We start from the raw sequence: 25,957 nt of genomic DNA, 5'->3' as shown, positions 1-25,957 counted from the left end.
ATTCCAAGGTTTGAGGGTAATAAAAACATTCAGATAAAGATGACTCAGGAAGAGAGAAGCTGAAAGACACCAGGAAAACAGTCGAACACTGGCTTGCATGTGATTTGCAAACATCAAGTTGTGTTGCAGACAAATACGAATAAGATACCGAAAAGCTGATGTCTGGCACAAAGAACAATTAACATTTCTATCTCCTTACTGTGAACAATCAGTCATTGCTTTGACACGAAGCAAAAACAAACAGCAACTCCTTGAACTCTCACAGTCACCACATCTACTAATCTGAGTTTATGTTTTATAAATATTAAGTTAGCTTTCCAAGTAACAAAACAAGTAGCTAAGTGTATTTTTATATCACAAAGATGCAAAACTCAAATCCTGCTTACCCTCTCTGTACTGCCTAGCTCATCTGTGTGGCAGAAGAAAGGATAACAAGTTTCAGTAATTCTGCACCCCATGCATATTTCAGATGACATTTCCACAGAGGTTTCCCAGGTCTTAACACTGAAAATGGAATAAGGAGCAAAGATAGAGGTTACAGAAAAACACTGATGCACCCGCTTTTTCTTGGTTGAAAAGGACTCATCAACTAAAGCAGCAGCCACTCCATAACATAGGCATAAAATGCATTCAGACCTATGGTTCACTTATTCAGATGACTGCTTGATTGGAAAATAAGGGGGACAGAAGCTAAGAAGGGAACCAGAATTACTAACTCCTAATTACACACTATCTTTCTGTCACTACAAATGCAATGTAATAAAGACAACAGGTAATTATGGAGCAAGAAAGTAATCAGTCTTTTTGACATGATCATCTCACTGGACTGCAATAAATCAAACCACCCATTGTGTCTGATTTAGACACACAGTGACAAGAATCATGGATACATTAAGGAGCACTTTCCTCTGTACCCAAACAGTTCAAATATGACAATTCAATATAAATTGTTTTTTAAAGTACTTTCTTAATAAATAGGCACCCGAAATAAAGCAAAAATTGTAAGCATATGGCACAATGGAAGAGTAAACAATATTGCTTTTAGGCCTCGCCAAGGGATTACTGTTACATGAGGAAATCAAGGCTGACTTTTAAAAATCTAAAAATAATTCTAAGAATGCTTCCTGTCTCAATGCTCTGGACAAGAGAAAACAAATGAAAAGACTTACTGTCTACATGCCATCTAGGTCATTGGTATTACACAACCTCCCTTTTTAAAAACACACTTCAAACAAATTCCTATACAGGACGTTCACAGGCTATAACTGATTAAAAACAAGTGCAAGATATGAAACACACCCTGTAAGAACAAAATGGCTTGTTTTCAGAACTCTCTATGTCCCTGACAAACTGCACAGGAAACCATAAGAGAATCTGATGGTCTGGCCAGCTACCTTTAATTAAATTTAACCCTTTAAATATTTAATTATGTGCCACCTTATACTAGGAGGCTAGATCAATACCCAGACATTCACACAAGATATTTACCTCTATATTTCTGTCTACATATTTACAAAGCATCACACATCATTAGGATGAATATACTTGTACAGTGAAGAATTATGCATACAATCGTTCTTTCTCACAGATCCCTGCTTTTTACTACCTGCAGCTCAGTAAGAGAGGAGCAGATGCATCCCTCATACCTCTTTCTACGCTGAGCAGACAATACACGGGCGCATTTCCAGCTTCTATACCCAGCATCATGCCTATCATACCATGTCTGAAAGTTTTACAATCAAAACTATTTGCACTGAAAAAAAAGATTTAATAAGTTTTTATTATGTATTAAATCTCCCTTTGTGTTGTAAGTTACAGGAGAGCATACAGTCATTTTGACAAAGATAAAAAAAAGTAAATTGCTATCCATTAAATTATTATCCTTTAAAACACACTCAAAGCCAACATTTATAGTTGATGCTTACAGTCAAAACCATTAGCCATAACCTTAATTCATTACTAGAAACTATGTTCTACTGCAATATGAATATTGATAAAATGTATCCTCCCCTACATATGTTCATGTTTTCATCTATACTACTGCATGCACTGGTCCTTTTATAGTATTCTTCTGAAAAAACAAAGGTGAGTCACAGTACTAGCTTCTGTTTCCTGCTCTGTTACAGCTTAAATGTTATCACCTTAGATAAACTATCCAACCTGTCCATACTTCGCTGCCTTAAGCGCTAACTGCCTCATGGAAAACTGTGTGTCTTAATTCCCTGATATTTATAACAAAGAGAGCCTTCAGGTGAAAATTTAAGCATGTTAGGACACCAAACGGAAACTTGAAAATTTCAGTCCATTTCCTTGCTCTGCTCAACCTTCCTAGGTACCTTTGGACAAGCTACCTAGCACCTCCGTGCCTTGGCTCCCCATCTGTAAAACAAGTAAAAATATTAAAAATCTCTATATTTTTTAGCCGTGGCAGTAGAGCAAACACATCATATGTTTTTGCAATATCTCACTCTCTGGTAACAAGGTCCTTCGATGAAAAAGGCACTTCACACTCCTGGAATGGAAGGCATTTTGGAAATGTGCAGTCCTGTTACAGCTGTATCTTCACACTACTAGCTAACATGGTGTTCTGAGAAGCTACTTTAATACAACTCAGAGGTGCCATAAAATCAGGAGCAATGCATAGAACGTACAGAAAAAAACCCTGTTATCATATGCATTTCCTCCCCTTGCTGATAAGTAGGTGTGGTACTTTTTCAAAGAGGAGCAAATGTTTAATTCCCTGATAAGTATTGCAGATATTATAGAATAAGAGGGTGTGTTAGCACAAAAGTATGATATATTAAAAAATTATGTATTATGTTTTTTAAAAAAATACTTAAAATACATCTTCTGTATCTAAAAATCTCCTATCTGTATCTATAAATCCTCAATGTCCCCTCTGCTGCCTTCCTAGTCTCTTCAAGCAATCAGTTCTCCTAAGCACAAACACTAGTAGTCAATACACCCTACTACAGAAAAGAGAAACAGCAAAAAAACTGTAAAATTTCAATTTCCCTCTATTTTCTATTAAGCATTTGAAAATTTAAGTGGCTTACTCAGAGTAACATTGAAAATAAAAAAGTCAAATAAAAAAAAAGGCCATGCCATAGTGAAGTTTAATTTGGGTGTTAACCTAAGAAAACCTGCACTTAATTCTGCCTTATGGGTTTCTCACGCCATAAACTGGCATACGCTCAGAAGGGTACCTATTTTGGCTTTAGCAGGCAGAATAGTGGAGGGGAAATTGCAGGAGGCAGAAAGGAAATTCTTAAGAGCTTAAAAAAATGAATTCTACAATTATTCTCCTTCAAAATTTGGCTAAAAAATGAAAAAGCCCTACTCAATGACTTGTCTATGCTTTAAGATAAAAAAAAAAGTATTTCACATCACAGCTCCCAGAAAAAAAAAAAACACTCCAGACAGACAGAAGAAGCCAAATCTCCTCTTCAATCACAAAAGTGGTCACTTAGAAAGGAGATCTTGAGGATGACTGATTACGGCCTGGTTCAGCAAAGCATTTAAACATGAGTAGCTTCACTGAGTTCCTCAGAAGTACAGCCAAAATGCAGAGAAATCTCTTGAATTTAAACAAAAATAAGACGACAACTATAGTTATTGCAAAACTGGCACTGAGCTGGTCATCTTTTCTTTGAAATAAACAGGATCTTGGGCATGGAAACATTTAATACTCTGTAGCTTTATTTCATTTCCTTTTGCAATATGAATGAAAGAACATGAGCAAAACGCTCACCAGCCTTCCAAGCTAACTCCCAAGCCCCTCTTTTTTCTCAGGTATTTGTGTTAGAAGTGGAGGAGGAAACCAACTGTAAGGCAAATTCATTATTAGAGCCACATTTGAAAGACACGGCATGCCTGAGTTTGTGGGTGTTCACCACATTCGAGGCATGTGACCTGCAAAGTATGTAGAATACAGTTCATAAAATCAAAACAGTAAGTTCTCTAAGAATCAAAAGTAATGAAATCCAATTTCTTAGGAACTGGTGTCTCATGACCAAACAGTCTAATAGGCTCAAAGTGTCAACAGAAACGCTTCCTGTGGTTGAGACAGTCATAACCTCTCCCCGCCACGTGGCTATCAGGGTTCCCAGAAACGAGGGCGCTTACACTTCTGCCTTGCCTTCAAAGGGGCTGTCCTCACAGGATCGCCAGCAGGAATGTGGCAGTTTCAGAACACTAACAAATTTGACTGAAAATGCCCACTGGAGGCCTAAATTAAAGGGAGAAAAGGAAGAAAGACACAGACAGAACAAGATAATCGCCTAAGCTTCTTTTCCATCAATAATCAGTTTGATAAAATTAAAAGCTTTTATTGAGAACTGCTAATTAACTAGAACACAGTTACAGTACAGGAGGAAAACAACTTTCCTACACCTTCTTTATGAAGTAAATTGCTACTGGAAATCATTTGTGAATCAAACCTATGAAGAATTCAAACAATGATATTTCCTATACTTCAAGAATGCTGTTCAGATACAGAGACTGCCTGGGCAGTGCTCACTGTAGGGTAAGGACTTAGCTTAAAAAGAGGAAAGGAAAAAACTCTATTTGCACTCATCCACAGTAAGACTACCGTTTCAGTAAAACTGTTGGCAGACATTAGATAGTTCATCAGCATCAAGAATCTTTCTATAGACCTACACATTTCCATGATAACGTTTAGATACTATTGTTTAGTTTTAAATGCTGGTACAGGGCTCATAAAACCTGCCAGTAAAGCATCTGAAGAGAGAAACTAGACAATTGTGAGAAGTCACACAATCGGTGCCCACAAGAAGAGTATATACAGCATAGAGCAAATGAGCATAGCACAATTTACACATCTTTAAGAACTCAATCCTGCCTAATTAAAGCTACAGAGAATGTATTTGCTTTTTCATTGAGCTACTTGCCTGCTTTAAAAGACTTTGGTAGGGGGATGCAGGGTGAAAGGAGGGCAGTATTATGAGTGGTACCTGTATCCACTTTTAGGACTATGGTCACCAAAACACATACTAAGAACTTTGAGAATCTCTTTAATCACATTTGTAAAAGCTCTCATCTTTGCCTTCTGCGCTCATACATTTCTTTAAATGATGATATCCATTCTTACAAACTCCTATATATGTGCTTTTACAATAGTGCATATTAATTGTAATACTGAAATAAAGCACGTTTGAGCCAGCAGACAATTAAGATTCCTTCGGAGTCATTACAGTCAATCACACCAGGAAGAACTTGGGAACATTTAAATCCAGTGGATTATTCAACTGCCATGCACAAGTGTATATTCCCAAATAATAAAAAAATCCATATGAAGTTTTTGTAGAAGAAAAATTATGGAATGTTTGAGTTCAGTGCCCCACTTGTTCCCAATGTAGTAAGTTGCTCTGGTTTTCAAATGCCCTGAAAGTGACAGCTTGCTTTCTAGTTCCAAAATTCACTACATTTCTGCTTAGAATTAATTAAACAAACACTGATGGGGGGAGACATTTGAGAAGCACTAAAAATGATCAAATCCTTTTTCTTTTTCTGTATTTTGGAAAGAACAAAACTGTTCTCACATTTTCCATTTCCTGTTTTATTAAAGACAGAAGGTATTTGCAAGCAAAGATGTAAATGGAGCACATTTCAACCGCCAAACAGAGCGATTTATAACTAGAAACAACAGTAGACCCAAACTTCAGTGGCATTAGTAGATCCCAGTAATGTAATTTATCCTATTAGTATCATACAATAACACGCACAAACACTACCTAATTAAAATGCCTCCAGTGCGACTTATTAGATAGAACACTTAAAGTGTTCTATCACAGGAGTTTAACTAATTCTTCCTACAAATCAAAAGGAAAAAATTCTCTGCTAAAACGTCTTTTTCTCTTTGCTGCACAAACCTTGTGCTTTACATTAAAGTGACCTTAATCTTTCACTGCACAGGAGGGGGATGGCTGCTGGCTTGAACCGCTATAATTAACAGTGATGTAATTATCTGTAAACTTTAAACTATTTCAACACATAGCCATGCTGGCCTGAGTTCTCCTAATTTAGAAATGGTCATCTCAGACTGTGAAAGGGAGCAGGCTTATCATCATATGTGTGCTTTCATTGATCTAAAAATGTGGCCTAACGGGAATTATTCACTCTTTCACAACATAATAATAATGTCCATCTGGGGGATTAAATGTAAAATATGCTAAGCAACAACACTTCCTCACTAACTGATACGGGTGCTACTAAAAAGAGAACTAAGACCCTGACACAACATTATTGCAAATAAGATACAGCCGATATTTGGGTCAGAAGTGGACTATTTTTTTCTTATTATGGTTAAACCAAAAATTCCACTCAAATGTTTATATATTTACATATAGATGCAGTATTTTCTTATTCTATTAAATGCTTCTTAAGTCAATTTGAGGCAGAGCTATCCTAAAAACAATAAAGTTCTTTGGACGTGCATAATTACAGTTGCCAAACAACCCATAAATACGGATATTTTTATGGGGACAGAAAGCTAAATGCTGAAAATGCTTAGTTCTAATGGCCTGAAATTACATTCATATGTATTTGGAGGAAAAGATTTTAAAACTACAAGCTCTAATATGATTTAACAATATTTACTGCAATCTAACTCTTGTACATGAGGTAGATACAGAATTTTCCATCTGAATTCTCTTGCCCTGGTTGCCAACTGAATTAAATATGTTATCAGCGAAGGCCAGCAAACACATTTATAGGGTTCTTACAAAGTTCTGCAAGATGAACAGAATTTGGAAAAGTATAGTGAGTGACTCCACTGAACACTGTCTGAAAAACTCTTTAGAACTTCTTACCACATTTCTTTTAGCTGTTAGCACAACACGGTATGTAATTTCAAGCGATATGTTTCAGCTTTGGTCCTTGCTTTAATTCTCAGTATGGTAGATTCAAATAAAAACATTTATTTTGAAAAGTAAACAATATGTAAGAATTAAGATTTTAAAGTAGCTTTAATGTAATACACATTATTATTACAAATAAGCAGAAGCACATCACCCTGAGTAAATCCCCCAGTTACATGGAACCTTTCTTTTACCACATCATATTCTCTTCTCCCTACATTTTTTTGCTGAGACTTCAAAACATTTTCTACTTAAAGTAGAACATCACAACTTATTTTAATGAATTACAAGATCCATATCTTGTCTTTCAGTTATACTGGTCAATTTATTGTTAAAGTATAAAAAAACTACAGCATTTAGCATTAGCCATACATACTACAATTGCTTTTTTCCCCTTCCTTATTAGAAACTTAACAGCTATTTCACAACAAAGTCATTTTTGCTCAGGTTATTATCAGAGCTTAAATATTGCTGACAATTGTAACTCTCTGGAGTGAGAAGAAAGCGAATGATCAGTGCAGCAACCACTAGGAAAAATCAGAGGCAACCATATTTTCAGTAAACTAGCAGATAAACTTCAAAAACATGAAGACAGTATTTCCAAGAAAGCAGCAAAAAATACTCTGGAGAAGCTGAATTACTCCTCAAAGTTTCAGTGTAGAATCAAACTAAAACTGAAAGCAGACAAACTCAATTTTGATAATTTGCAACAACTAGTCTTCCTTACCTTATATATATATACACGTATGTTTCAGTGCTCCCCCTAATTACCGAATACCTTTGGTATCCTGTCCTGTGACATTTTTCTACTACTTGAATGCTTTCAAAGCAGCTTGCATGCATCATTTTTAACACTGACCTTCAGTCAAAGGCAATATAGATACCAACATTTGTAATGAATCTACGTATAAAAATGAACTAGTCACTTAATAAAGAGAAATGTTTACCCTTAAATTCCACAGTAGATGCAGATCACATACTACAATTCCACTAGTCTGATTAAAAGGTTGTTTTCTTCCACCTAACACTCAGAACTGGCAAGTACAGTGGAATCTTTTTGTCTAACCAGGCATAGTCCAGTATAATAACAACAAAAATAACAATATTCAGCACTTTTATCACACTCTGCATATTAAAACAACACCACTAATTCTAACCAGCCAACTCTTTCCAAGCTCTACTCTACCGTCTCTTCATCTTATCAGCTAGCTGGTCAGTACATCTAGTGATCAGTACTGTGTATTGATACAGTAATATACACAGCAGAATATTATGTGAGAAAAATAGAGAAGGTAGAGACAGGGAAAGATTAAATGAACAGCAAAGAAAGTATGAGAAGCGGGAGAATGACATACACAAGTACAAGGTTTGAGTGTGCATACACTTGTGTATGTGCATGCACACATATGCACACATGCACATATGCACACATATGGGGAGGTCAACAGACTATCCACAGAGTACTGTAAACAGAAAATAGGGTGAGCAAAACGGAAGAACTTAAGAAGGTGAAAAAGCAGAAAGGGGGACTGAAAATGAACAGTAATGCAGGTGACTGAAGGAGACAAAGGAGAAGAGCGAAAGAAAAGAGCAGGGGAAGGAAGCAGGGAAGGAGAGATTACAATAGAAATTGCTAAAAAATAAAATACTTAAAAGAGCAACAAGAAGGTCTGAAATAGAAAAAAGCAAAGAATTAAAAAAAGAAAGAAGAAAAGAAGAGAAGAAAGCAAAAGGAAAGGAACTTTCAGCTACTTATCTAGAAAGTCTTTCTCACCTATGGGATTTGTTACACTGCCGTAATCCATTTTGCTCCGGTCCACAGTGGCGAGTAGCACCACACAAGCTCCCCCACTGGTTTCTACACAAGCTTCCCCACTGGTTCACATGCCCCTCGAGTGCAGTTAACGCTACCAGTGACAGAGTTCTTATCCAATGCATGGTATCTTCAAATGATCTTTAAATACATTTACGCATATGTAAAGACAGCTCCTAAAAACTTAACTCTTTAGCAGGCAACTTTTTTCAAGAAGCAATTCCCAGGCAGTTGTCAGCAACCTTTCCTCCACAACTGTGTTTCACTTATCCACACAGAAAGAGTTATTTCTCTGTCCTACATTTTGTACTTGGATGAAGAAGCAGTTGCTTTGATTTTGCGATGTCTCAGTATAGCAAAGTCATCCATCTTGTATTAGAAATGGGGTTTCCTATCACAAAGAAATAAAAATGACAGAGGAAAATCGGACAGCACAGGAACAGAGAAATTTAGAAGCTACATTTAATAAGTTAGCACGTGTTCTGGAAGAATAAGCAAGATCAACACACAGTTCAGTTTTCAAGCTGTGACAAAACACATCAGTTACCTTACTTTAAGTACACTTACACAAGCATAACGAGGCTGGTACCAACTCTCCAACTTTTCTGTTTACTTATTTGCTCTGCTTCTCATCTCCCCCTTATCACTCCATCGTTTTATCCCTACCTCTACTACTTTCTTCAATGGCCCCTTCCTTTTTCATTATGTATTTTCTCTCTTTTCTCTTTCTCTTGTTTTTCCCCAGAAGTACTTCCTACTGCTGTATGATGCTATTTCTGACATAAACCAATACGGACACAGCTAAAAATCTGGAATTCCAGTCAGCACCAACCACAACGATTGGACACCAACTACACCAGCTAGGCAGTCCGTGCTGGAAACTTTTTGTTGGAATCAAGTCTGAATCCAAGTAATCCAATAAAGCTCTGCCAGCACCAGAGAGACCTCTCTCCCTTTTTCTCTTCTTGTCCCTAACTATTGGAAGAGTCACCACTGCAATGACCGACCACACTTCTAAGGAACCCAAGGAACCCCACCCTCAGCGCTCAATCAATGGTTGCAAGACCAAACAGAAGCTCAATGCTAAGCTCCTCTTTTTCTTCCTCTTGGGTTGAGTGCAGCTCTCTAGATCTGCACTGAGTCTCCAAGAATTACTAATACTTATGGATCTTAGAAGGCAATGCATATTCTTGCCACTAATTTTAATTTGCACTTCTGCTTACAGTTCTCACAAAGAGTTACTATTAGAAAAATCCCTGCACTTTCAGTTATTTTTACAGTGAGTAGATCTTATTCTTATACATTATTTTTTGCATTTCTAACATGGCTAGTCCATAAGCTAGAGTTCTTTCTCACAAACCTTGGAACAGTAAGAGCGGAACGACCCCCCTACTGCAAATGAGATTTTATCAGTACAAAGGGGTTCACAGTGAGGAAGCGTCCTCCTATAAAAAGAGATGAAAAAGGCTTAACTGTATAAGGTACTTTCAAGCCTACTGTCAAAGATATAGCAGTAAGCCTACTTTGTATAATTTAAAAATACCTCAAACTATGCAAACTCTAACTTATATTAGGGTTATTTATTCCTTCGATGCACGATTTTGCTCAAGGTAGCAAAGTTGCATGATGATACATTTTTTAACATTAAGAAAGCCTTCACTGTCTTAACATAAAGGGATCCTAAATAGCAATGCTAAACAGACATGCTTCATATCCACATACAGAAATGCAAACAGAAAAGGAATTATTTGGTGCAACTGTTTACTGCTGTCTCTGTTTAGATCATGTCTCTAAACTACAACAATACAGAACATATTTTCCTAAATGGTGTATCCCAGCTACAAAATAAAAGAAGTAGTGAATTAAAGGATGCAATCTGGCATTTTTTTAACTCACCATGGAGCTGGTAAATCACCCACACACAACAATGCACTTTGTAGACATTTGTCAAATACTGCAATGCCCATACTAAGGCAACACATCCCAGGAGTTGGCAGCCATGCTATCAGCAAGAATTTGGCTACAGAAAGAGCAATGATTCATCATACATTCTAGAAGCACTGTCGAAACAGCAAAACAACACACTGCTATTTTAATCCTTTAAAGGTAACAAGAGTTTAAAAAAATAATTAAAAACTTGATTGTAAAACTGAGGCAAGCAAAAATCATACTTCTGGTAACACATTTGGAAACGCATCTTTATTCATTAATGACCGGTATTTGAGAGAGCATTTTCTTCTTCAGAAGACAGAAAACAGCTATTTAATGCCAGTGTCAGCTAGTTACTTACCTTGCCATACTGTGATTTAAATAGCTAGCATTATAGAATGCATGTTTCAGAACAGCTGATCAAAAATCATTGGTTTAAAAATATTTTGAGTTAATTTAGCTCACAGTCAATTTTTTAAATCTTCCAAAGTAATTTTTTAGAATAACCATCAAGGCACGTTTTCATGAATTCCCTTACGCTGCAACTAGAAAACTTCCAAACACATCCTCTAAATGAAATGTCAACAGCATAGTCAGAACATTTGTTTCTGCATATTTGCTATTGTTCCAATGCCTACCAAGAAAACTGTTTCTCGATTAACAGCATCTTAAGGTTTGCAAATAATGGAGCATATTTTGTTAAAAGCTCTCAAGTACTACTGCTTTTTCTGACCAAAGCCTTCTTATCTCTCTTCCTCAGAATGTTCGTGTTAAATATAAATGTACAGAAATTTTGTCTTCTAAAGTACAGACCTCTTGAAAGATTATTTATTTCTTTCCATAGCAAATGTATAATGACACATCAAACTGTACCAGTAACTAATGCCCCTTTACTATCACCTTGTCAAAGAAGCTTAAGAATGTCTCTTTAGTGCTTAAAAGGGCATCCTCTGAAAGCATTTCAGATGTGCTGCCCTTTGTCCCACTACAAAAATGCACATCATGAACCCCTACCTTCTGGAAAAAGACTTCATCTTGCTTTCTTTTCTTTTTGCTGCTTTTTCTGATCCTCTGGTTTGTCTGAATCCATTTTGTCACCTGGAGTTCAAAAACATAGTGCTTTTTTAGGAAGAAGATGCAACCTGAGTGCGGCTACACAGAATTAGTAAGAAACTGTAAGCAGACTCAAGATACATTTTTCCATTGCTTCACTGGAAAGAGGGAAAACACTTTTCCAGTCTAGAATGACATGGTCTTAGGTAATCTGGTTAGTCACTTGTGGCATGGTCAAAGCATGAAGTAGTGTTCTTCATCTCATGCAGCATTATTTTTCCTTGTGCTTGTTCCTAAAGCAAACTTACAGCTCCCAGCTTAAGTTTTTCTAGCAAAAAGAAAACGTGTCTGATGCCAGACTGGTTTGCCAAATGGAAAGTTGTCATTGTGGTGTGCAAAAATCCTACGGAAAATCTCTCCACTCTACTCCTTACACCTTGTGCTTCAAGCAACGTTTATTTCCAGCCATCCACTCGACTACCAACACCAATTTTAGATGATGGGACAGTCATTAATAACCCTTAGTCTTTCACGCACAAACATTTATATTCTTAACACGAAAACAATTATTTTAAAGGCAAAAGCGAAGAAGGGTGGGGGTGTCAGGTGGAAAACTCGAGGAGGAGATCTGCAAGGGAGGAAGGCCACAGGGAGGAAAAACGGTCCGCAGAAAGCACCGAACAACTGCGAAAGAAGGTTTGCTCCTCACCTCGCCGCTCACTTGCTGGACGAGCTGACACTCCTTCCAAGTCTCACCCTCCTCCAGCAGAGGCTACACGGGGGAGAAAGCGCACGTTGAAGCGAGCTCGCCCGCACAGCCCCCTCGCTCCCCTCCCTTCCCCTCCCCGCCCGGCTCCGCGCCGCGGCGGGACGGGGCGCGCCGCGGGCAACCGGCCCCGGCCCCGGCCCGCCGCCCCCCACCGGCCCGCTGCCCGCATTACCCGGAGCCGCGCTCCCGCCTCGGCCCGCCGCGCCCGTGCCCGCGCCCGCGCCCGGCCGCCGCGCACCGCAGCCCTCGGTAGGAAATGAAACACCTCCGCGGGGTCCCCCGCCCCCGTGCTCCGGCCCCCGGAGCCCGCCGGAGAGGAGGAGCCTGCCTTAAAGACGTAGGGGCGGGCGGGCTCCGGGCCCTCCCCGACGCCGCCGGCCCCGGGGCGGCCCGCCGGGCTCCCGACACCGCCGGGCTGCACCCCCCCCCCCCCCTCCGGGCAGTAACGGCCGCCGCGCAGTAACGATCGGCACACAGTAACGGCCGCCGCGCGAGCCCAGCGCCAAGGCGCCGCGCGCGCAGCGGCGGCCGCGGGGGAGCCCGGCCGGGTGAGGGGGGACCCCGCCGCCGCTGCCCTGAGGGAGGGCCGTGGCCTGCCCGGGGCCCGGCCTCACTTCCCGCTGCTGCGGGGGAATGGGCTAATAGCAGCACCACCATCAAGTGCCTAAAACTTTTCCCCATTGCTCTCCCGACATCCAAGGAATCCAAAATAGCTGATGGGCTACCAGGAGGTTCCGAAATGCGTCTTAATGCGAGACCCTGACCAGCTTTTTATTCATATTATAGGGCAAAAAGCCCCTTACTAAGGCCTCAGTTAAGCACTTTATTCAACAGAGACAGCAAACAGGTGACAAAATTCAGGTGTGGGACTTCAACAGATGCCTGTGCACCTCTTCCAACTTGATACTCAAACTCCACTGTGATGGGAAAGGCTCAGCTACTCTCAGCCATGGGCAATTTGAATACTAGGAACTCTTAGGACATTATTGGAAGCTTTTGCAGTACTTAGCATTTGAAACAAAAGGCAGACTGTGCCGTATCTGGTATAATTAAAACAATGTTGGTATGGCATTTTTAGACTTTTAAAAATAATTTCTATCTGTGCTATATATGACAATTCCCTGAAAGCTTCAAAAGAAAATCTGTGCTCTTGTAAAAGAAAAAGGGTCATCAAAGCATTTGTTTGAGCAAACCCTCCCACGTATAGAATTAGATGGACTTTGCAAACAGATGTAAGTAAATAAAGGTAGGTCCCATTAGTGCCTACTAAATCTTGACAGTATCCCTTTAACTTTATCACTTACAAAAAAAAAAAAACCACTCTCCTACCCTTTTTGTTTTACTGCCACAACATCCTTCTTTCAAGATCAAAAGCTTTAGATCAAAGCCAAGATCAAACTCAATGCTTTAAATAGAAGCAACTTCACCATGAAGTATTACACAAAGAAGAACTTCTTAATAGAGATATCACAGTATAAAATCTTATTAGGGCCCTTTATTTCACACTCACAACAGGTCTACTTAAAACAGGTATCAACAGCATATTTTTATATTGTAAAACTACAGCAGATCTCCTGCTAAAGGGTAGTTCTGAAAGCTGCTATAAATTGACTCTTGAACTCTGTGTTTGAATGAAGAAAGAATAACAGAGCATAGTTCAAAGAGAATGAACGAGAATATGAGCAGAAATTGATATTAATGGCAAACAAAAATTAATGTGACTACCTAAAAAACAATGCTCCCTTGAATCAGTTAACAGATTAGATCTTTCATGTCCACAGGAAAAGTCATGGGAAGGACTGGGTCACAGAAACAGCAAAATCGATTTTTCCCAAAATACTTGAAAGAATTGCACCTCCTTTCCATCAAAAGTTTGGAGAAAACTAGGGGGGAAAGAAGTTACAGGAGACATTGATTTTCAGACCTGCAGAACCTGAGGACAAAAATCTCTGAGTGAGCAAACGCCATGTGAGTTAAAACTCAGAGCTAGCTCCTGTTTTCATCTTAAGAGCAGCATGGCTGTTAAGGAAACTCAACAAGAATTGTTAGCAACTTTTTTTTTCAAATTGCAGTATACCTGGTGGAGCCAACACCGGGGGTTCCCTTGCGCTAGGCGCTGTGCACATCACAACCTGGAGAGTCTCTACTGCAAGATGATTGCAACGTAGCGAAAGAGAAGAGCCAACACGCAGCCCCGGGCAGACTGCCGAGGAGAGCAAGCAGTGAGAGGAATAGGGTGGGCCTAACGAGCTGTGGTCACAGCACACCGGCTGTGCAGTCAGCCGTTAACTCTACTTATTGATGCTTCAATAGGATTTAGCTCATGACCAGACTAGGAAAATTTGCTTGGAAAATGAGAGAGGGAGAGAGAAGAGAAAGGATTATGCTGTTATGAACAGCTGGTCTCCTACTGCATTCTCCCATACTCCTGGAAGGAAAGACCTTACAGTAGGTACAAGGGAGACAAACCAAAATGGTAAATCCTGACTTGAAGGGAGAATGACTGCATAGCAGCCCTCCATCAGCAGTCCTCTGTGCTGTGCCACATGAGGCTGACCTGTCATACTTGAATCCCCTCGCAACTGAAACGAAGGGATTAGTCAGTCCAGCATATCCTTCTTTAATTGGAAAGACATTCTTCCATGGCTTCCTAATGGAGCTGTCCTATGTAACAATTTGATTTGAACAAGCATTTATACATCTCCAAGCATGCCAGGGTCCTTTACTCTTGAAGCAGCAGGATTAAATATAACTGAATTTTGAAGTATGTGGGAGGAGGCAGCACTTTCTACCAAGTGGGTGAAGACAGGCCCAATATTCTGGTACATAACTTAGGCAATAATTATATCTGCTATTCTTCAAGTCAGACCAGATCCCAAGCATACAGTGAACTTTCAGGATTGTACATAGTTTAGAAAACAATAGAATATTTGTACAGTGGGTAACTGTTTCATTTTAAATTGAAAAAACCCATCTTTAAACTGTTCAGGCTATGATGGCTACTAGTGGCACTTCTTGATCTTGTGAAAAACTATCATCGTGAACCTTTCTTTTGCATAAACCGTCTGTAACTTCAGTTGGTTTGTACTGCGCTCTAATGCTGAAGCATCCCTTATTGATAAACTAAGAAGGTCATCTTATCTAAGGTGAATACTGAATCAGTGCCCTGTTTTGTTGACTTGCTAATAGCCCTCAGATACCGGAAGGCAAAAATAAAAAAATGGAAAGGAAAATGGAATAAAAATATTTACTGTAAATGAATTTCAGAAGAGCTTCTGCAAAGTGGACAAAACAGAAAAGTAATTCAGTCAAGTCATATTTTCCAACCTCTCCTCTCTAGAGATTTGATTTTCCTCTCAATTACTGAGTTTTATACCAGGCATACAAACCCACTTTTATATATTCAGATCTATGTGGACACCAGCAAGAGCACAGAAGAGTTGTCTAAAGATTTTACAGTCTTATGTTTTTTTCCTAGGGGATCTAACTGGCTCTGCCAGTATACAAATTGGGATTTTGCACCTTCCTTTGCCTTCCCATATAACATACACAAACAAAAAATGGACTCCCACTCAGTTTCATTCTATGGAAATAGAGCCGCATTGACTACTTCTAAAGCATGATATCATCATCTCTGTGAAATCAATGAAATTTCTTTTTCTTTTAGAAAACTAAAGAAAAGCTTTTTGAAGGAATTAGGATAAACTATAAGGCATATAACTATTTTTCTATCACACAGAAGATTTATTGCAAAAAAGCTTGAGAACACTAGTCTGAGGTGGAAAATTAACTTATCTGGAAATTGAGAGTAAGAGGTGCCCTCAGCAGCCTGTGCAATCTGAAAGCTGCTTTGGTGGAAAGGACCTGGCTTACAACATGTTGTAAAAGGTTTCAGAAACTGAAAATTCAAAAAGCATTTTATCCAGCAGCTCACAAGATAATTAATAATGGCTTGAAACATTAGCCTGCATTCCGTGGGGCAATGACTTCAAGGGTTTCAAAGCACCGCTGTCACCAGAATTTGGCAGAAAAGCTAATAAGCAGTGGGCTACAACTGAAAATAATAGGATGGCTGGTGCATTCACACTGCAACCTGTACTTGCAAGAAAGAGTATATCAGTGGTTGATGAAAACTACTGAAAAAGAAGTCAAGCTGAGAATGTGCTTCTCTAGGAACAGCAAGTCCTCCAAGTGATTTGGTGCAGTTTTCATGGTGACAGCTTTATTCACCGAAATGAAAAATCAAGTTGTTCCTGAGATTAACTCTATTTTAGGAACTGTGTTTTGGTCATTTAAGGTTGATACAGAAAAATCCAAATGCTCTAATTCTGCCAAGAGTCTGTGGTGGCATAAACACCCTCTTTTGGGATCAGTATGCTGTGTCTCATGTTCTTCCATGACACACCCCTATGCAGAGATATTATTTTCAGGTGAAACTTGCCCTTCCTGAAAAATATCTCTACCTCCAAGAGACAAAACCTGTTGAAACAATAACTTTGAGGATGTTCTTTCAGTGCCTCTTTGAAAAAAACATTCACGCTGCAACATGATTTTCAAATACTCTGTCATGAACATTTTTTCAAAGGGTACTACAAATACATCCTTCATATCCACACTCGCAACCCTGCCTTAGGGAGAAAGTTGCTTGGTAGAGATGAATTACTGTAGTCACCTATTCAGTCCAAGATTAGATTCATAATCTGATGAAGAAAATACCTGTGAGCACCTGACCACAGGCTTTCCAAATAATGTACCTTAGAGTAAACAATACAATGCTTCCCCCCCCCCCCCCCCGGTCTTTCCTGATTTTACCTGGTGCTCTTACTCCCACATGGGTGCCTCTCTTGAGCAAGTGCAAAAGTAGATTATCTTTTTTATATTTAGGCCCTTCCGTTTGAGAAGTATTGCCATGTGCTGGAAGCCTTCAGCAGCACAGCCCAGAATGTAAATTGCAGCATCTTCCTCTAGAAGCAGCAAGACAATTTGTAAGATATAGTGATTTTTAATTTTACAGTCATGGATGAAAATGTGACCTCAGATTTCAGAGATTTCAGGTTGGCTCTTTCCTCTTTCAATTTAAAAGCAATTTGAAGCCAGATGTTTTGAATCCAGAGGACAAGGACTAGGGCTTAAGTATCTTTGACATAAGAGAATCCTCTATAAAATTCTCTTTAGCTCCATCCAGCAGCGAGATCTTGGTAGGCAATGGGTAGTTGCTGGCTGGCCAAAACTACATAGGACTTTGAAAGCCCTTTGTTTTTTGGAAATTACAGAAAAAACAAAGATAACAAACATGCTGGAAATACAGATACTGGGCAGTCCTGAAAATCACCACTGATGTGACAAATAGTGTTTTCCTTCCTTCTCAACTATAAAGAGACTGGAAGAAAATGAAGCAGTCTTTATTTCTCCCTGAAAACTACCTTAAAATATAAATGTAAAAAAGTGTCTTTCAGAGGTTTACTGATCTTGCAGTCTTAGTGATCTCTCAAAGTAATAAAAAGCCCTACCAACAGTTCTGGTAAAGAAACATATTCAAGGCAAAAGTCAATTAGCCCTCTGGCCATGAAATCCTGTTAGCCCATATGCTAAGGATAATAACCATAAGCTGAACCATGACCTTTACTGCTCATTTTTATTTTGAGCAATAACTTTGTCAGCCAGCAGACCTTTCAAACCTATCTTTCACTAGACATGTTCACTTTGGCATTTAGATTTCATTGTGCGCCTACAGAATAGTCAAAGCATCTTGGAAAAATATCCCTTTCTTATGGAGATGGAATAAGTTTTAGAAGAATCATTTATTTTCTCTGTGATTAAACAGAAGCTGGTTATCATCTATGCCTTCAATCTGACTGTGAAGCACTACTGAATGATAAGAGTAGGTAGATAAGACTGTGGGTAATATAAACCAGGAAGGATCTTTACCTTAGTCACAAAAACATTTATGGAACTGGTGGAGATAGAATGAAGACCATGACATGGTATCTTGTTGCAATCTGCTCTCCAGAAGTAGATACCAACCACTTCAGTGGTTCAGTGTTTTCGCAGAACGTGTGAAAGAAGCACTGGGTTCAAAAGCAAAAGCTCCCAGCCCCAACTTTGGCCAGCTGGGAATGCAATGGCAGGCTCTCGGCCTTCGAGATCACTGTGAGTTTCTGACTGAAGCACTGCATGAATCAGCAAGCCACAATTTTCTGGGTCTTCTCACCCACAGAAAGAGCCAAAAATTCACTGCTGTCAGGAATCATTCAGAATTCATTTGTAAGCATCGCTAGGAATTGCTATATTGAGAAATGAAAGTCAGCATTACCTAGGGCTACAGGGACTTCAGATATGTGATATGTGTTTATACATATGTATGAGAAATCTCCCCTATATATTCATTCCTTCCAAACACAAGCATGTCTCTCTAAAAGCCCAGAAAACAGGGAATTTTTCCAGGCTACTAAACAGTAATATGTGGGTTTCTTTTAAAAACCCTAGACCACTGGGAAGGTGGCATCTTATTCTTTTCACATACGATTTTTACCTCAGCTTCATAGGCAAATCTCTATCCTCCCACACTAAAAATATCTCAAATATTATTTCTTAAAGTAGCATTTGATTTCTGATTATTTCATATCCTGCATCCAACGCACTAAACCTACCTGTAAGGGACTCTAAACTGGTGACGTTTCAGCCATTTGGAAGGCTACTCTTTCCTAATTAATATAGAAAAGCTGTTTTCTTGCAAGGTACTATCCAAAATATTTGTCTCTATGAATTGTTTCCATTGGCTAAAGAAAACAATGGGTAGGGTAAAAATTAATTGGCTGCTAACTTCTGTGCTTTCTTTGGATGTTTTTACAAGGAATGGATTAAAACCATTGTTTATTGCTGTGCTAGCCCAGCTGTGTCCATATTAGGCAAGTCTCAGTTCAACATCTCTGTGCAAAAAAGGACCTGTCCTCCCTCTCTTTGCTATGTTTCCACCCCCTGCATATGTAGGTGGGAGAGTGGGAGCTTGGGAATGTGAACTTGATCCAGCATTGATCAGCCAGGCAGCAAAACCTTATTGTTCTTTAGATACCAAACATAACTCCTTTCTAGTAGGGATAAGCTCAGTCATTCTGCACATAACACAGCTTTTGTGTTCAGCAATGCAATTAACAGGAAAAGGGAACCAGAAGGACTGCTAGAGATTTATTAAACTTAAGACAGATTCTAATGAACAAACCTGCGGAATCCGGTCCACATTTACTTTAGAAATGGAACATTTATTTCAAATGCACTTCAGCCTTCTGAACAAGCTGTTACTCGTTCAGATTTACTATACTACTATTATTGTACCTCAGAGCTGGAGATATACATATATATTTATCTCTAAAATGCTGAAAGGTAGCCTAAAAAAACCCAGAAAGATGTTTGTGAAAATCTGACTTTTGACTGAAGAGGTAAGCCAATGTTTTAGCAGGTCATTAAACTAAATCCAGTGAAATATGCCTTATTGCAGATTCACAGTCCCAGTTGAGAATCTCAAAAGCATTTTTTTCTGCATTACTCAACTAATGGCTAAATTAAGGCTCCTAAAACTCCTGTAGAATATTTTAAATTTCACTTTGGAAATTAGAAAAACAGAGGCATTGAAATGTTATAGCGCATATTTTGAAAATTAACATTTAAAACTGAACATTTATATTCAATCTAGACATCCAGTTATTAAGCAGTATGTAGGTGCCTAACCTGAGGCATCATGCTTTCCAATTTTAGAATGTGATCACAGAATAACTCATAACAGTGCTATTCTGATCGTGAGTCGTGTCTCTATATTTTACTCCTAAACCCAGCAGTCACATGCAACACTGAAGAAACTTACCCCAAACTCTCCAAAACTATAAAAAATTTCTAAGCTATTCTACACACAGGTCCCTAATTTTTGTCTTGGCTCTCATATTTCTCTATCTAAAAAGACTTTTGGAAAGACAGACTTCATCTAAAAAGTCTTTCAAAGAGTTAACAGCATAGAGAGAAAGCCTGTTTGTGCAATCTGTCTTGGTTTGTTTCTTTTCATGATTCATCTGACATTTATGCACCCTACAGTACCATACAGTTTGTTTCCTATCATTTTTACACTTTCCAAAATCTTATCTTCTCTTCTGAGAAGACGGCATGCAATGCTGATAGTACAATTGCTAATTTCTGAATAAAGCACCAATGATTCCTGTTCAGAAAGATTTGCCTTATTGTGCTTATCATTAGAGATGCCATTAATCAATTTATATCGTTGATCTATGCTAATTTAAATTTTTAAGAACTTTTGAAGGCTCTTTCAAATCTTCCAATCCACAAACAGGTTAATGTCCAAAGGAAACCATTTTCATTGAGGGGAAGTGTCTATTTTTCAAAGTATGCTTTCCAAGTACAAGAATAAGTACTTCTCTCAAAGTAGCAATTAAGCTTTCTTCAGATTACTTCTCAAATACCAACTCATTAGAGTTCAAATAGCAATCAGTTATGTTCTCTGCAATGATACGAAAACGCACACGCAAGTCTCCATGTTCAGATAAAAAAACATTTCTGAGGTCAGCTAAGTAGCAAACTTGAGTATTTAAGCAGCAGCACATTATCCTTGTAACTAATATTTAATGCCAAGTTTGAAATAAAATCTGACAGAACCACTGTTAAGTTTCATTAAATAAGATAACATTATATCTCTTTGTATCCCATTGCCAATTTTTTCCCCAAATTTTGAGTTTGAATGAGATTTTCCTATTTAAGAGGTCATTCTCACTGCCAGTGTCTACAAATGTACTTTTTCTGCACAAATAATTAGGAATTCACTTGTTAACTGACTCAGTGTTGCCATCCACCAATATGTGATTATACACACCCAGACAGAAAATAATACAAGCTAAGGCATGGGTAGGAATGACAAAAAAAAGTATTAAGTTACACGCAAGCCTTAAGCTACACTCTGATCCGATGAGAATGATTTTTCTGCTGAAAGATTCTCTAATAGGCTTTGGAAAACTTAGGTACCTAACTGATAAATGTCATTCAGAATTGTAACAAGAGCATTCTTTTAAAATGTTTGGATTTGGCTGGTTTCTTAGTAATTGAGCGTAACAGCTAACCTATGATGCATTCTCCTGTAGAGCTATCCCTTCATCAATCATTTTCTCCGAGTAAAAGGAAACAAGAAATCTATATAGTTTACAACGGGCAAAAGACAGGAACCTTCTCCGTAACAAACTGCTTTATCAGAAATCATACTAAGTACTTGACCTTCTGCTATAACATCCTCCTAAAATTTATAAAGCCACAAAAAGACATTACTTGCATTGTTTTGGGACATTTGTATTTGGGACATAAAAATTATATTTTTGCTCATTTTTTAATGGTTTTATGAAGTTTTGCTACAAGTTTCCTTTCCGATCCAATCCATTTCTTTCAAGTAGGACAATCCAAGAGGCAATGTACAAATATGTCCAATGTACAAACAAAACCAAAAATACTGTGAATAAATAAATATTCACCAATGGAAGAATTCTTTTGACCATATACTTACAGAAACGTAGTTGGTTTACAAACAATATTAGTAAATGGAACTTAAACTACTGCTTTACCACAGAAGACCATTTAAACCTAAGGAAGAAAAAAAAAAACAGTGTGGAGAGGGAAAAAAATATGAATCCTTTTTAAATAGTAAAACTTTTAGTTATGTACCAGGAGGTTATATTCCAGTGTTCATTTGGAATTAGGAAGCACGGAATGGTATTCTCATGCTCATAATAAGCCGTACTTACTCTGAAATACCTGCTGGCAGTACCTATTTTAATCAGGAAATACTGTTTAAGGTAGAACAGGGTGGAAGAATTAAGTTTTAATAAGAGGATGAAGTAGAAAAGGGGACTGGGAGAACTGCTATCAACTCTTGCAATTTTTTTCATAATTTTGAGGGCATGTCTGGTGTGTTTCCCCTAGTGCCTGGAGCTATGTGATCACATGGGACTTCTAGATTTCATTGAAAGATCTGATGGAGAATGTGTGTTACGAAAGAGTGGACTAAATATTTCTTTTTTAACTCGAAGTGAATCTGGAGAAGATTGTTTTCATAACACAAGGTAGCAAATCATAGGCACACCCATGGAACGCTCCAGATAGCAAGTATACCCGTAAATAATAGTTTGCTATGAAACAGTGCAGCTTCACAGAGGAAAAGAAAAGGTGGAGAAACTGGAACATGTTCAAAAAGTGCATGTGGGAATTTATGAGATTCAGAGACTATCTAACATTCACTTGTTTATTGCTCAGTTAAACAATACACGATGGAGTTGAAAACAGGGAAAGATTTTAAAGTATATTTTAAGAAGGTTAATTGTCTAGGGTGAAATAAGAAATTCAGGTATTAGTAACTGGACAATATCAAACAAAGAAAAGTCTATACAAAATAGAAGAAAATCCTTCCTCAAAGAACATATGCTCTTTTAGTCTTAAGCTCTAGTTAAAAGAGGGCAAACCGACCACATAGCGTGGAAAATACAACAGAAACTGTACATTAGAGAACAAGTCATCAGTGGCAGGGATAAAGTGGATTTAAGTGATTTCTTAGGTGTTTTCCAGCTCTAAATGCTGTTTTGTTCTTTGACTCTACTCCTTGCCAGCTTAACTCATTGACTAGAGTTAGTGGTGTTAAGTCATTACTAGCCTCACAGAGGATGAAAGGTTGCTATAATCCCCTGGTGAGTCACCTCTGAGACTTAAGTACATGCTGAAGGTTGCTGATACTTGATTTGATAAACTGCATTTTCAACAATGCATCATGCTTCATCTTATTTAACACAGCCACAATGTGTTCCCAGAAAAAAAAAACCCACCCTTCTGAAAGCTTGTATTTCAGAAATGTTTGCTTTTCATCTCTTGTGTTGCTTATTGTTTTATGTGTGAGAAAACCTTATTGCACAGCAAGCCAGAAGAGAAACCACTGTGCTGTGGCATTCTTCTGCGTAGGAAAGGATTGGTCCATCATTACCACACACCCTCTTTTATAAGATTAATCTTTAATGCTTTAAAAAATACAGAATTTGGAACTGTAACTTGGCATGCAGAATTTTCTTTTCCAAGGCAGTAGGCCAAATTCTGGTTTATTTATCAGTATGACTCCCCTAGCTTTAGTGGAGATACTCTGGATTGGTACTGGGTTTATATGAGCTTGGAAACTGGCCCAATGATTAGAAAAAGAAAAAAATGCCCTTTCCAAGAGTATATGCTAATAGAGATTGACAAATATTAAAGTTTTTCTAGTTGTAAGTATAAAGCAGTATATTTATATGGTTCCCTGCACAGAGTGTGAAGATTTGGGATGGCAAATGGAACAGGCCACAGGTAGGAGTAAAGGATCTTCCATTACACAGATACCCTGACAGACGACTGTAAGGAACACAAAATGCCAATTCCTCCCTTGGAATGAAGATGTTAAGTAATGTTGCTTCAGCAGCCTGGGGAGTGGAAAGCGGTTACCCTCATCCATCATTTGCACAAGGACCGAGCCAATGTCCTTAAGCTAGATATTGGCAAGAGGATAACAAACTGGTGGGGTGGGCTACCAACTCTCTTTTTACATGACCATCTTGTTATCAAATTTTACAGAGTACCAGATGTGTACAGGTGATAGGTTTGGATATAACCACAGAGGAAAATGCTTGAAAACACTTTGGTAGATAATGCTGTAAATGAGCTAGGAGCAGTGAGTTTGCTTTATATTCAGTGACTCACATGAATTTCCTGAGCAGAAACCACCAAAACATAAAAATAAAAAATGCCATGGTAACAACCAGAGCCACTATAAAACATAAACACTTACATATGCTAGAGATATAAAGGAACTATGTCTTGACCTGATTTTCAAAATGGACAGCTGGATGTGTATTTCCCTATCCCACTACACAGGATAGTCTCTTTAGCAAGAAAGTTTCATATCCAAATGCAAGAGTCTTAGATACTATTTGTAAATTTAATGTTTTAAAAATGTGGCTGTTCTCAATCAAATTCTCTCTCATAGGTATCTAATGAAACACTAACAAATGACACTAACACTCTGTCCTGAATGATACCAAACCCTCTAAGAGCACGCACTGCAGAATTAAGAGCGTCTCTAGCTCCCCTGCTATAATGTTCTGTACTGCTGCTGGCAAAAAGGGCGATGAGCAGAAAGTTACCAAGTCCAGGGTAGGACAAAGGTTGCTGTTGCTCTGTTTGGGACACCTTGGGAACTGAGATTCACCACCTGCTTCTCAGTTGCTCCACTATTTAAGAAAGGGAGTCAACTGCAGCTGTCAACTCCGTCCCCCATAGAGCTCACGCTACCTGTCTGGCTCAGGCCTCTCGCCTAACACAAAGGGGCAGAGAGGAGCCTTCCTCTACTCTCATCCTAGTCAACTCACCTCCCAGCAGACGTGAGAGAGGATAAATCAGTTTTGTGGTATTCCTGGGCTGCCAGTTATGATGCAGGCAGTTCACACAGATGTAACCAAATTTATATGCCTTTGCCAGCCCTGATCCATCATGTTAGCCAAGTTAATAGCTGGCCGAAAAAAAGATAATCTAAATACTTTAAGTGGGTATCTCTGTCAGTTCCTGTACAGCACACTCATAGATTTAGATTATAGTTCTACAGTCAGTAAATAGAGCCATATTTAGATTATACAAGAAACTAATGTCTGGAGAGCTACTAAGCAACCTCTACAGTCTTGATTTCAGGAATAAGGGCTTCCTACCCCCCCGCCACAATGATTTAATGAAGCACTAAGTGAACAAGGTTTCCTATTCACTGAATGACAACTCCATTTCTTTCAATAAAGTGGAGACCAGTTCCCGCAAGAGCATGAGAAGTGCTGAAGGCAACAAGGGTATATCATCAAAAAGGTTATTGATGGAAGAGAGAGAAAGGGAAGAGGTCAGCATGCTGATTCTCAAAGGAAGCAGAATACTAAATCAGTACCATTCCAGTTGACACTGTTATTTTTACAGAACAGCCAAACTCCCAGGGAAATCTCTTTGGTCTTTAAAGAAAATTTACAACGATTTACAAGCCTGCTGGACGTGGAAATGTTTTTACTACATGTTTTGCTTGTACACCCAATAGATACTTGCAGGCGATAATGAAACTACTTGCTAGTCATGCTGGACAGTTTAAGGTACCCACTCAGCTAAACAGAGAGTTCAGTATTCACATTAATCAAAACCAGTTTCAATTCTTTAGTCTACTAATAACACATCCGCAAAGAAATAGCTGTAAATGAAATGCCAGAAGACCATTCGCTTTTGGAGTGCCAGTTCAGCATCTTACAACTAACGTTAGTTTCTCCCCTCTACTCAGGGCAGCTGCTCTACAATGCATGGAATTTTCCACCAGGAACAAAAGCTTGATCAAGGTGTCATATTAAAAATTATCCTTGATCGAGATGCAGTATTAAAAATCAATGCCCTTCTTCAAGAAATGATGGAACATCATGATAAATGATAATAGTTACT

At 38.6% G+C, this 25,957-nt stretch overlaps 1 protein-coding gene across 14 annotated transcripts in view; it reads right to left on the bottom strand.

The window, feature by feature from the left end:
- Positions 1-25,957, bottom strand: part of LOC135323554 (aminopeptidase O-like) — a 204,313-nt gene that overhangs the window by 67,309 nt on the left and 111,047 nt on the right. For 4 of the 14 annotated variants that reach the window (XR_010386199.1, XM_064502218.1, XM_064502216.1 and 1 more), the window contains 2 exons: positions 12,383-12,445; positions 11,635-11,718 (listed from right to left, as the gene is read on the bottom strand). Coding sequence is in view for 6 of the 14 variants with exons in the window: in XM_064502218.1 (XP_064358288.1) it covers positions 11,635-11,718; positions 12,383-12,445 (147 nt within the window). In the remaining 8 variants the exon portion in view is untranslated. Of the gene's footprint in view, positions 1-1,762; positions 2,380-3,748; positions 3,825-6,967; positions 7,553-8,652; positions 9,083-10,051; positions 10,137-10,587; positions 10,712-11,634; positions 11,719-12,382; positions 12,446-21,462; positions 22,070-25,957 lie in introns of those variants that run through there. The other 10 variants (XR_010386205.1, XR_010386204.1, XR_010386203.1 and 7 more) reach the window with 10 other exon arrangements.

Source organism: Dromaius novaehollandiae, chromosome Z (genome assembly GCF_036370855.1).
Source record: "Dromaius novaehollandiae isolate bDroNov1 chromosome Z, bDroNov1.hap1, whole genome shotgun sequence".
In the NCBI taxonomy this organism is placed as follows: Eukaryota; Metazoa; Chordata; class Aves; order Casuariiformes; family Dromaiidae; genus Dromaius; species Dromaius novaehollandiae.
Note: the sequence above shows the minus strand (reverse complement) of the source record. Positions and strands in the feature narration are given on the sequence as shown.